Raw genomic sequence first — 13,233 nt, 5'->3', positions numbered from 1 at the left:
GAGTATGCTATCTTTTCAGGTGAAGCCTGTTCGGGTTCCTCATGTGGTTATTACAGATCTGGTATTCCAGCATACGAAGGATTCGGAGGTTCCGAGAAGATCTTTGTCTTTGAATTTGAAATGCCTCATGAGGATGGTGCATCTGGTTCTAACCCAGATATGCCAGCTATCTGGTTGTTGAATGCTAAGATTCCAAGAACTTTGCAATACGGTGATGCCACTTGTTCATGTTGGTCCACTGGCTGTGGTGAGCTCGATCTGTTCGAAGTCTTGCTTGAGGGTGATGAGAGATTGATTTCTCATTTGCACGATGGTCAAGGTAATGATGGTACCTCTTACGGTGGTGGTGGTTCCCAAGATTACTTCACCAGACCAACTTCTGGATCCATGAAGGGTGCCGTAATTTTCTCCGGTTCTAGCATTACCCTTGTTAAACTCGACGATTCAACCACTTTCGGATCTGGTCTCTCTGCTGACACAGTCAACGAATGGTTAGCCACAGAGGGTGCTGTTGCCCAATTGGTTTAAATTAAGGACGAGCAAATAAAGGTTTAATGGTTTAGTTGTGATTGTATATTAGACAGATTATTATATATTAAAAGGTACTTTTGTTTTATTATGTTATTTGACAATCCGCCCATGTAGCCGAATTTTCAACGAGGCGCAGCCCAAAAAATAACAGCCTGAAGAACTTTTACACGGAGCGGAGTTCAGCATCAGATATATTCATCTAAATCTACAACAAAATGGTGATTTCAAAAAAGGAACATGTTGCACAGATTGTTCGTTATATATATGTAGATACATTGTTCAACACCGTTAAGTTTCCCACGGACTATTATAAGCATGGTTGCTCAAGTAAACGATTGACAGTGAAGATCTTAACGTCGGGTCATGGCGTCATTAAAAAAAAAGTATCAGCTTCTTTTGATTCGTGTTCGATATTACTCGAACGATGCAGTTGTAGTATGGTTTGTAGACAGGACACAGCAAGTGGGCGAGTGTATAACCACGGAACTAAACACCTTCGGTCTTCAATTTCAAAGCCTGTTCTTGTGGTTTTTGCAACTCATACCCTGTCAGATTTGAATTCTTTCTATTTCTTCTAGCCTGACTCTTTCTGGAGTGTTTTTTCCAGAGCGTCGTGACAAAGTTGTTTTTGTAACCTCCATTGATGAGCCAGAGGTAAAGTCTGTACTCACCATACAGCAACACGGCAGCAATGGCGAACCCACCTAGAACGGCAAGACCGATGTGTCTGCCGAGTCCCTTGATGAAGTTTGCATCACCCAAGTGCCAAGAAGATCCCTCCAAGATGGAGAAGAAGGAGTTTGTATGCTTTTTGTAATCCTCTGGGAACATAATTTTCACTGCTGCAGAGGCAGGAACTTGCACCCAACGTCTATAGCGTTTCCAAATGACAGAGAGGAACAAAGGCCCAGTGGTGTACATGATGGTCAAGTAAGGTATGAGGTAGTTCATATGATACTTTTGGAGGTTATCAACCACTTTCAAAAAGAAAGGATGCTTTGGCACTGCCCCCATGACATCATTTGAGATACCCGTTGGGATCGTCTTTCTGACAAACGCTGGAACCGTCAATAGCGGGTCCAAACGTCTCTCACAGGCAACGTCAAGGTCGATGTACACACCGCCGTAGTGGATGAGGGCAAAGTATCTGATCACATCGGCACGCTGGATGTTGTACTTGTACCCGTCAAAGGTTTCCAAGAACCAAGGGTACTGTTCCGAGATGAAATCTCTCGCCATTTCATCGGTCCAGAGGATGTACTGATAGTCTGGGTGCAAGTTGATACACTTCTGTTGACCAGGGAGCCATTTCTCAGGGATATTCGTGTCCTTATACGTCTGATGTATTATCTTTGGGATAAGCTGTGGCTTTGGTGGTGTGCCCTTTGGCGGGTTCAGATCCAAGTCAGTCAGTTGATCTGCAAACGAATCGTCGTAGATGAGGGTCAACAAATCGAAAACGTTATAGAGCAAGATCAACGCCACAATGACGTGGGCCCAAAGCATAAACAAGAGCTCTCTTCTCATGATTGGCGAGACAGCAAAGCTATAGGTTCACTCTGGAAGGACTCACAAAGCCGTAACGCACACGGGAACGGTCAAAGTGGATGTAGGAAAATAGGGGGAAAACCAACCAACCAATGGACTTGAAAAAGCTCTGGCAGGTGATTCTGAACTGGACTGCCTTTAATGTTATCCTTTTCTTCAGTCTGGAGATCCTCCGTCGCCCTCTGTCTGATAACAACGAAGTGATTGAATTAGAGGAGGTTTGTGTTTGGAGCGAGAATACACAACAAATGCAAAACCGAAAAGAAAAGGCGAAGCGGAAAAGAAAACAAAAATTAAAACACGCGAGCGTAAATTTGTGATTTTATTTGTTTTTCTTTTACGTGTGGGTGGAAGGGGGAATTTAGGGAGATTTATAAGGATAAACAAGCAGGCAAAGCAAGAAAAAAGAAAGGGGGAGGGAAAAATGGGCGACGACCAGCACGCGCGAAATTTTGGGAGAAAAACAACCAAAAAGACGTTACCGCGGATGGAATTTTTCCTTACGCAGAAGCGTGTGGCCCAGTGAGAGAGGCAGGGGGGCCCATTTGCTTTTGAAGGGGATTTGGGAGCGAGAGAGAGGGAGGTGGAGCAGCAGCGCAACAGAAAATTGTTCGAGCGAAGAACAACGGAAAAAAAAGAAATGTTTCCGGGACAACACAAATTTGCTAAGACGGTGATGGAGTGACGGTGAAAAAAAGGAAGAGAGAGCAAAAAGGGGTAAAAAGCAGTAAAGAAACCCGTCTTGTGTAGAATCGGGATACGCACTGTGACGTTTGATTTGTCCGCTTTGGTAAGTGTTGCAAGGGAAGTGAAAAAAACAGAGACTGAACATACAGAACTTACAACAAGGGTGGGAAACCAATATTTGGGATTTGGGTATCTCCAGAGTGGTTGTTAGTTATGCTAAGTATAGAACAGACACATTCTCTGTGTCAGCCACCGATATGTTTCAACAGGCGCTGAGAACCTATGACGCGGTGTGTTTGTATTGGTCTGTGGCTTATGCATGCTATTTAAAACTGTGGGTTGTGTGGGCAAGTAGAAACCGAGCGCAGGTGCTCTCGGGGACAATTGGCTGGTATTTTTCAAGCAAGAGAGGAGTTTTGAGCTTTAGGTGGGTATATTGAATTGACTTCGAAACTGTTAGAAGGCGGAGTAGAGATCGCTGCTGATGACCGTGCGTACAACACTGTGAACAGCAACTATGAGACACGAGCTCGCTGAGAGTAACAAGCTGAGATTATCTTACAGATGACGTTACAGAGCGACATCCCGTCCCCTATTCCTAAAACGCTTGAGAAATTGGGGAGGGCAAGAGAGACTGATGATTGTGTAGGACTCAGCCGGTGAAGTACACAGTATAACGTGCTCTGTGTATGACACAGACCATAGACTCCGCCTCCTTATGATGTTCCCAACTTCCACACATGCATATGTGCATGCTGATAGTGTTACCTACGGCCTCTGTATACAGTTTAGCGTTTAGCCGTTGATATACAGATACGGTTTGTGAACTTTGACCCCCCTCCCCCATGGTTGACTTGACGTTGTGACACATGGGCAAAGTTGTGCCGGAGGGCGCAAGTTTCAAATTTGAGAACAAATCACTTGCTAACGAGCCATGGAGTAAGGTTTCCTTGATCGTCCCTATCGGTTAACCTAAATGTCATGATACGATGCCCACTGTTAACTTCGTGTTTTAGATCATTCTCGAAACCCGGTTTACGACATCTCCGGTGCTGTCGTCCAACCAGGATCAACTGACTCTTTTCCTACACTGAACTACCTGCCTCATCTGTTTGTCTCCATAACGCCACCACCAAAGCGTAAACGCAAAAACACATCTGATTTGGAACTATCCAACCAGAAAACAGTACTCCACGTCACCAAACCACTCACTACTCACAGCACCGCCCAGTGCCCAGGATTATTCCGCAAATGTGCCTCTGCCACCTCTCATACTGGCACTTGCGATGCAAAAGAAAAGACAAACACTAAAATGCTCTCTTTTCCTTCACTGCAGTTACCCCTAAACTGCTGCGCATACCGATGCAGTGGTCCTTGGGTAAGAAGTTTCCAAATTGGGTAATCAGTAGTGTTTCGGTCTTACAGACCGGGATATCGGTACGCGCAGCACCATGGATCAACGCTTGCTCTGCTGACGACGGTTTGTTTACTTTTCGTTCTTGTGTCAGTGTTTTGGAGCTGACTGATGCCTTCTTTGGGTAGCGCATGTCCAGGGTTCGAACTGTTTTCTACAGACGAAATGAAAGGTACAGTACGAAAGGTACAGCCTTCCATCTCACAGTTCTTCAGTCCGAGCAGGAAGAGACAACAGACCAGACCAACATCATCTTCAAATGACGATGTTACTGTTGTAGTTTTAGATGATGATGAGGGAAAATCAGACGTTGCTGAAACGGTTGTTGCTGAAACGGTTATTGCTAAAACAGCGGTTGACAAAGCATGCAATGTAGATCAAACAGATAGAGTACGAAGATTCGGATATGACAAGGCATACACTGGAAAGGAACCATCAAAGGAAGTAACTGCTGTACGTGAACGATTTAGAAAAACTTTAAGCCAGCGTGTATTTGATCGTCAAAGCTCGAAAATGGATGAAGATGGTGATGAGATAGACGACGAGGATAATGATTCATTTCCAGTACAACCAGCTACTAAGAGAACGAAGAAATCAAAGCTGACACCACTCGATGAACAAGTGAAGGAATTGAAATTACAGCATATGGACAAAGTGCTCGCTATCCAGGTTGGTTACAAGTACAAGTTTTTCTGTCAAGATGCTGTGAGGGTTCACAAGATCTTGAACATTATGCTCGTCCCAGGGAAGTTAAACTTGATTAATGAAACGGCAGCTGATATGCTATATCATAAACTGGCATACTGCTCCATCCCAGAAAACAGACTCCATATTCATCTACAGAGGTTGTTGGATAAAGGGTTAAAAGTTGGCATTGTTGATCAGGCAGAGGCAAGTGCAGTGAAGACCTTGGATGACTCAAGACCAGCTTCATCATTGTTCAAGCGGAAATTGTCGAAAGTTTTCACAAAGGCAACATATATCGAATACGATGAAAAGAACTCGGGAGTGAAAGATGACCGTGCAGTGGATTCTCTAATGTCCATTATAGAGCATAACTCATCTGATGGTAAACTACACATAACAATTGTCACTGTACAACCTTTAACTGGCGAGATTATTTACGATGAATTTGAAGCAGACTTTCTCAGAAATGAACTCAACACCAGGTTACATCATTTGGAGCCAATAGAGATACTGTATTTTGAGGATTCATTATCTGAATTGACAATTCAGACACTGGATGCTTTTGTTCGTCAGAACTCATCGACAAATATCAGAAAAACAACATTCCCATTACTGAAGAAAACGTACTACGATGTTTACATGAACAACTATGTATCACAGTGGCCTCAACTGTTTGATTTCATGTCGTCAAAGTCGCCACAGTTCCAAATTGCAACTGCATTACTACTTGATTATTTGAGAGAGTTTGACCTTGATGCTGCTTTCCACATTGAAGAGAACTATAAGAACTTTCAAGATCATACGCACATGAAATTGAATGCCTTAACACTACAGAATTTGGAATTATTCCAAAACTCAACAAATGGAGAAGAGTATGGGAGTCTTTTATGGTTGATGAACCATACTCGTACCAAGTTCGGGTTTCGTCTTTTGAGAAAATGGATCTCCCAACCGTTAGTTCAGAGGGAACAGATAGAACAAAGACTAGATGCCATTGGAAATATCCACGATTCCTATAATCACTTTTTGGAAAGTTTTGCTTCCCTGTTGAAGAATTGTCCTGATTTAGAAAAGATCCTGAACCGCATACACTACGGCAAAGTTGGACATAAGGAACTCTACGTTTTCTTGAACAAACTCAACGAATTCAACAATTTGATAACCAAGTTTGGAAGGTTTGATATTTTGACAGGTTTACACTCCCCGTTGTTAAAAACATTGTTCAGCAACATGATCCAACTATGCTTGGACTTGGAAATAAACCAAGTTCTGAACATGATACACTCACCAAGTGCGCTATCAGAGGATCCTGATGAGCGTATATTGACATATTTTGTTTTGGAAAATTTAACAATAAACCATGATTCAGTGCTTCAAGAGCAGGCTGAAATCAAGAACATTGAGAAATCTTTTGAACAAGAGTTGAAGGACTGCAGCACAATTCTCAAGAAGCCTCACCTTCAATACGTGACCAAGTCAAAAGAGCCATATCTAATTGAGGTTCACAATGCAAATCTCAAGAAAGTACCAAAAGAGTGGATCAAAATTTCATCCACCAAGCTGGTATCAAGATTCAGAACACCAACCACAAACAAGCTTTACAAAGAACAGCTTTACCACAGAGAGCTCTATAAGCAGGCATGCTGCGATGTTTTTGACGAATTCACCTCTGAAGTTGACAGACACTATACCCAGCTTTCCAAATTTATACGCTGCCTTTCTGAGTATGACTGCATACTCTCTCTTGCAGCAACATCATCCGTAACCGGGTTCACCAAGCCAGTGTTTGTCGATGAAAGAATCGTCCGTATTCATCAGGGACGGAACCCCATCGTGGAACATTTCTCTAATTTTGTTTCTAATTCTACAAACCTGTCCCCTCAATGTCAATGCTCTATAGTAACAGGGCCAAACATGGGTGGTAAATCGTCTTATGTCAAACAGATTGCATTGATCATTATAATGGCACAGATTGGATGCTATGTCCCTGCAGAATCTTCCACGTTAGGCATTTTCAGCACCATACTAACAAGAATGGGTGCCCAAGACGATTTACTGAAGGGAGAGAGTACCTTTTTCACTGAGATGTCTCAAATGATGAGTATCCTGAATGAAATGTCCGTGAAAGGCAACAAGCTGGTGATACTTGACGAACTGGGTCGTGGAACAGGAACGGCAGATGGTATTGCTTTAGCAGAAGCTATACTGGAGTACATCCTCCAAGAGGAGAATGATACGTTGACACTCTTCATTACACATTTCCCCAGCATTTGTAAATTGAGTGAAAAGTACTCAGGCGTTCAGAATTTTCACATGGGCTATATCGAAGAAAGATCGAAAGAAGGCGACTGGCCAAAGGTTACCTTTTTGTATAATTTAGTGGAAGGTATGGCCAAGAATTCGTATGGACTTAATGTTGCAAAGCTTGCTGGTGTTGACGATGTATTAATTCAAAGGGCTTTCGAGATAAGTGAGACTCGTCGGGTCCAAGTCGAGCAACATCAATCATTCAAGGAAACGCTAGCAGTAAGAGATGAATTTCAAAGAGTAACACAAGGAGAGGGTGAGTTGAAGAGTGTCATGAGACTCAAGAAGTACATCGACGAGTGTTGATTACAAGTGATTGAAGTGATAATTGTGAATTGTCATGCAAGCGATATAAGTATATAGTTAGAAAAGAGAGATCCTTCTGTTTTTTTTGTTCTTCAGTTAATTTAAGACTTTGTAGAACGAAACAAGCTTTTGCTGTTTGTTCTAAACCTATTGTTAGCTCCTGTTGAAGTATAGCTAATACTTCCATATGAGTTTCCTGCACCGTACAAAACAGCCTCATCTTCGTAATTGTTTCCATCATGGATTAGGGTCATTGAATCGAATCCTTCAAATGGGTTATTTTCATCAGCCTCCGGCTCAATGCTTTCCTCTTTGGAAATATCGATCGATGATGATGTTTTATTCTTGTTTCTGTGGAAATCAGCGCCTGTCTTCGATAAAACAGGGATCATTGGAGGCGATTGATTTCTCAACAGTGCCCATTGTACGTTTTTGAAGAACGGGTGATTCTTGATGTCAGATGCCCCCAATTTAGAACCCAATCTCTTGTTTTCATCTTTGATTAGAAGCTTTTTGATGAGGTTCTTGCACTGCGATGTTATATGCTGAGAGTCTGGGAAAACAATATCCGATTTCAGAATATTCGAGAATGTTTGATTACGGTTTGCACCTTTGAACGGAGTCGTTCCGAAAAGCATCTCGTAGATCAAGATACCCAAGGTCCACCAGTCAACTGCTGCTGTATGACCAGTCCCCCTAATAACTTCCGGAGCAATGTACTCTTCAGTACCGACAAATGAGTTTGTTCTGAATCCATCAATGCATGCTTTGGTATCCAAAGTCATCAAGGTTTTATTTGTTGCGTTGGCTGTAGACATTGATGGATTCTTCATGCTTCTTGTCTGTTTGGACAAGTCAAAATCTGAAAGCATAATATGTCCTGACTGATGCAGTAGGATATTCTCTGGTTTCAGATCTCTATAAATGAATCCCATGAGGTGTAGATATTCCAGTGCAGCAGTCACCTCGGCAGCGTAGAATCTTGCATCCTGTTCAGATATGCATTTAGTCTTTCTCGTCTGTAAGGCCCTGAAGAACTCACCACCCATACAGTACTCCATACACAGGTAGAGATAGTCCTCAGATTGGAACGTATGGTATAATGTGACGATGAACGGATGGTTCGAAGTTGCCAAAATCTCTTGTTCAGCCAAGGCCCTCTTGATCTTGTTTCTCTGGATCATCTCCTTCTTACTCAACACCTTCATAGCGTATAGCCTGTTTGTTGCCTTCTCACGCACGAGGTAAACCCTTCCAAAATCACCTTTTCCCAATGGCCTTATCTTCTCAAAAGACTGTGGACCAACTTGAACATCTGCAACTTTGATAGCATTGGAGCTGATGAAAGACTTGTTTCGAGGTCTTCTACTTTCAGAGATCTCACCGAGTTTCTTCTGTTGATCGTGTGCCTCCTTCAAGTTGAACGGAGCGGATGCTACTCTTCTCAATATTGGTTTTGTAGGCGGTGATGCCATATCAATCCCAGACTGGCCCTGGTGGCCCTGCGCTTGTCCTTGCTCTTGCTCTTGATGCTGATTCTGTCGTTCCTGTCCATGGCGCTCCTCTTTTATCTGGTTCAGCGATGATTTAGAGCTTCCATGTGTCTTCTTCAGCGACAGATTTTGTCCTTCATACTGATGTTGGTCTCCCTCGGCGTGTGGAGGTAGACCTTGATGTGCAAAGTATGGCTGGGCTGATACGGTATTCTTCTTTTGGTTCCCGTGCTGTTGCTTTTGGTTATGACCCTGTGCTGCCGGGTCCAGCTTAGACGGCGGGTTCGGAGAGGAAGGAGAGCGCATTCTCGAGAAGAACGAACTCCTCTGCTGCGGTTGCGGAGGTTGTTGAAATGAAGCCTGTTCACTCACATCCTCCGACGACTGTGGCTGTGACACCTCGATCGTCGGGCAATCTTGCTGGTACTGTGGGTGGTCATATGTCTTGGATGGCGGTTCCAGTTCAAAGCCATCGTCCTCACAGTCCTCAACCTTTGTGTCCTTGGAGGCAATCACCGGCGAGCTGCTGGCACTTCTCTTGAACAAGCTCTTCAGCTTCGTGGTTAGGGTCTTTTGCTCTTCTTCCTTTAGTGGCTCCACGTTGACGTTCAGATGCTGGTGGATGATAACGGCTTCTGGTTGCTGTGTGAAATAGCCATCCGTTCCGCCGTTGTTACTCTGCGATGCCTGCTGATCTGGGGTCTCCGCAGTAGGCGTACCGCTTCTCGAGAATTGGCTGGTACTGTTGCCATTCCCATTGCCAAAATTGAAGATCTTCCCGAGAGACATCGATCGAGTTCTCAGCCTCGACGTGCTCTTCTCCTCTGTCTGCGCAGCCATGGTGTTGATGTGGACGTGACGTGGATTTAGGTGGTGTGTCTGCCTGCGTCCTTGTTCAGCTGTATACGCTGGGTACTAATTCGAGTCCGGATCACAATGAATTCGGGTAGAGCTGGACTGTAATGATCACCTGAGATGAGGGAGGGGGACACTTAGCTCTCAATATCCAGCGTCGAAGTTTATGGATGCTCTTGCACTTCTTTTCGCAATCAATGCTCCGTGCACTGTCCTGCCCGCTAGTCTCGTCTCGTGTTGGCTTGGTTTGGGTTTGTCGAACTTTTGGATCCCCCTTCGCTTTTACGCGATGAATTAGGGGCCGTTCGTTGCGGACCACACAGGCGGACACTTTTAGCTTGCTTTGGGGGTCTTCGTCTCGAGAGTCCTCTTTGCAAGAGCAGCGTAGGGCATGGGCTAAGGACCTTGAATTAGTGGGAAATATTCTCTATACCGGTGATTCTGGTTAGTAAGGAGCAAATGTGAGGGAAACCGGACAATTGGTGCTGAGTACACTGCTCAACGCTGTTCTTTAGATTCAAGGCGGAGAAACCGAAGTACCCAGACCGGAGAAAGCGATCGGTGCAGGTAATACACCTTAGAGGTGGCTTGCGAAGAGGAACACAGGGAGAGGGGGCTGAAATCACGTCAATTGGGAAGATGCTGTTCAGCTGATGGACTCAGCTCCTGGACAGAGCTCCTGGGGTCGCCACACACAGGACACAACACTCACTGCTCTCGACACAGTGGTGAGTGTATCACCGATGTTTCACAGTTGTAAGGTGGGCGTGGCCCTGGCCGATTTGGAGCCTGCGGGTTGACGCTTCCATGCAAGGTACTCACATAGATTGCATCGAATGTCTCCATTATAAATGTCCAATTCAGACATGTACCAGCTGTTAGGAGCTCCTCTTGTCGAGTACTTGTGTCATAATGGTTTCAATCAGGGAAGACGGGGACTGGTGATAGTGTATTTAAGTGATTGCAGAGCCACAGGTGGTCTGAAGCTGGGTTGTATAGCTCTGCACATCGTCGCAGCTCTGCAATGAGAATCCATTCACTTTTGGCGTGCTCATCGCTCGTCATGTTCTCGATAGCTTCTACAATTGACGAGATCTATTCAAACGTGTCTCAATCTACTGAACTGATGGCAGATGGTGTTGGATTTCTCTATAATGCCGGAACTGCAACAGCTCTCAATTCAACAGCCTTGGACAATGCCAACTCTCATGATAGCTCTCAATGGCACACGTACACAATTGCAGCAGGAGGAATACCAGTTACATCGGAAGCAGAAACAACACCTTTACAAGCCAATACCACGACCGTGGAGTCATTTGAAACAACAGTTGTTACGACTACATTCTGTGGTGAACACTCTTGTACCGAGACAACAACCACAGCAATGGTAACAACTATCACCACCACTTCTGGAGGTGTGGTTACTGTCTTTACCACGTATTGCCCAACGGAATCTGCAAGCACAGAGAAGTCATCAATGTCTGAGTTCTTGACTTCAGAAATCGATACAAGCACAAGCTCAGCTTCAAGTCCAGAGCCATTAGAAACAACTGTCATCACCACTACGGTTTGTGATCAGGTGTCTTGCGTTGGCTCAACGACAACAGCACAAATCACAACAGTTACTACAACATCTGCTGGTATCATCACTGTTTACACTACCTATTGTCCGTTAACAACAACGACTCCTCTCTCGAATATTGAATCGTTCCCTGAAACGGCCGAACCATCATCTGAATCATCGTATCCATTAGTTCAGGTTGAACAATCAACTACACCATTGTCTACCTCTTCTGAATCACCTCAGGAAACTACACTCATTTCGACAACTGTTTGCAATGAAGGCTCTTGCATGGATACAACAACGCTTGCAATTGTATCCACAGTGACCTCTACATCAAATGGAATTGTCACAATCTACACAACGTATTGTCCATTAACAGAAACTGAAATTACCGAGACTGATAGCTCAACAGTTTCTGTACCTCCTATTGAGACAACCATTGTTACAACAACGCACTGTAATGAGGAACAATGTGTGGAGTCCATCACCACTGCACAGGTCACAACGGTCACTACGACATCTCAGGGCATTGTGACAGTATACACCACGTATTGTCCTTTGACCAAGACCACTATTGAAACAGGTACAGAGTCTGTCACCACTACTTCATTCAGTGGTGCAACAACTTCGAGTTCTTCTTCAATAAATGTGTCTCAGTCGTCCTCAGTTACCTCGCTTTCACCTGACAAGCCCTCCGAAACTACCGTGCTTACAACGTCTTTCTGCGATGGCTCATCATGTGTTGATTCCACAACAACTGCTATAGTTTCAACTGTGACCACTACATCTAGAGGTGTTATCATAGTGTACACTACGTACTGTCCTTTGACAAATACAAAGACGCCCTTCACTACTATGACAACACCACAATCAGCTATAACTACTTCCAATGATGTTGAATCTGGCTTTGAAACCACTTCTTCAACTGTTTTATTGAGTTCTACCACCAACGCGATCACTCACTCACTAGAAACAGTGACAACATTGGAAAGCATGCATTCTTTGTTCACATCAACATCACCAACGGTCCGAAACGATGAAACAACTCTTGTTGTTGTATCTTCGTGCACCCATGGATCATGTACTACTGAAACTTCAACAGCTTTGGTTACCACTGTGACAACAACACATGAAGGTCTCATTACTGTTTACACTACGTATTGTCCCTTGACTGAAATTACGTATCCACCTTCCAGTGCGTCATCATCCAGTGTGTCGTCCAGTGTGTCATCATCCAGTGTGTCATCATCCAGTCTTTCAAGCTTCATTGTCCCAACTTCCAATGTCCCAGCCACCAGCTCCTCAGTGACTAGCTCTCCAGAACCACAGTCATCAGATTCAATTGGTCTATCTCAAACTATTCCATTTGATGTCAGTATTTCAACATCGCTTACAACTTCAACACCAACAACTGCTGAAATTGTGACTACAAGCTCATCGTATGAGCTCTACACTGGCATCTTCTCTGAGCTTAGAGAATCAGTAACCTGGTCCTTCACATCTACTGTGAACCCTATACAGCCTGTCTCTACTACAGATGAGTCTTCTATCAGCTCTCACGGCGAGCACAGTTATACATCAACTTTGGAAACCATTGAGGTTTCAACTACGGACTCAGCTACTCATAAGACCGCAATCACAACCATAGTTACTGCAGTAGCGAGTGAGTCTGAATCTAGAGTTGACATTGAAACTTCAAGATCCCAATATTCCACTTCAGTGAGCATCTCGGAACCTGCAAGCTCATATTTCCAACCGGTTATATCAACATGGGAAGGCCAAGGGATGAAGAGAACAGTTTGCATTTTGACGGTGCTTAGTTTGTTGTTCCTTTGAAGTAA

The 13,233-nt window shown here is 44.1% G+C and overlaps 4 protein-coding genes across 4 annotated transcripts; 2 read left to right on the top strand and 2 right to left on the bottom strand.

The window, feature by feature from the left end:
* Nucleotides 1–225: 225 nt before the first annotated feature.
* CYBJADRAFT_177846 (glycosyltransferase family 32 protein) lies at nucleotides 226–2,058 on the bottom strand (the record flags this gene model as incomplete). Its single annotated transcript, XM_020216891.1, has 3 exons — nucleotides 226–273; nucleotides 369–426; nucleotides 1,076–2,058. 3 exons carry the CDS (start codon nucleotides 2,056–2,058, stop codon nucleotides 226–228), a joined length of 1,089 nt encoding a protein of 362 aa, XP_020069740.1.
* Nucleotides 2,059–4,693: 2,635 nt separating this feature from the next.
* On the top strand, nucleotides 4,694–7,480 carry MSH3 (mismatch repair protein MSH3; the record flags this gene model as incomplete). The annotated part of the gene is made up of 1 exon (XM_020216890.1): nucleotides 4,694–7,480. The coding sequence occupies one exon, from the start codon at nucleotides 4,694–4,696 to the stop codon at nucleotides 7,478–7,480; it is 2,787 nt and encodes a 928-aa protein (XP_020069739.1).
* A 224-nt stretch (nucleotides 7,481–7,704) lies between these two features.
* CYBJADRAFT_113983 (serine/threonine-protein kinase) lies at nucleotides 7,705–8,820 on the bottom strand (the record flags this gene model as incomplete). The annotated part of the gene is made up of 1 exon (XM_020212153.1): nucleotides 7,705–8,820. A coding segment is annotated over one exon (1,116 nt), but the record flags the coding sequence as incomplete, so codon positions are not given.
* Nucleotides 8,821–10,852: 2,032 nt separating this feature from the next.
* On the top strand, nucleotides 10,853–13,212 carry CYBJADRAFT_163062 (uncharacterized protein; the record flags this gene model as incomplete). Its single annotated transcript, XM_020213736.1, has 3 exons — nucleotides 10,853–11,395; nucleotides 11,588–13,111; nucleotides 13,135–13,212. The coding sequence occupies 3 exons, from the start codon at nucleotides 10,853–10,855 to the stop codon at nucleotides 13,210–13,212; spliced, it is 2,145 nt and encodes a 714-aa protein (XP_020069737.1).
* Nucleotides 13,213–13,233: the final 21 nt, after the last annotated feature.

This window comes from Cyberlindnera jadinii (genome assembly GCF_001661405.1).
Source record: "Cyberlindnera jadinii NRRL Y-1542 unplaced genomic scaffold CYBJAscaffold_9, whole genome shotgun sequence".
NCBI lineage: Eukaryota > Fungi > Ascomycota > Saccharomycetes > Phaffomycetales > Wickerhamomycetaceae > Williopsis > Williopsis jadinii.
Note: the sequence above shows the minus strand (reverse complement) of the source record. Positions and strands in the feature narration are given on the sequence as shown.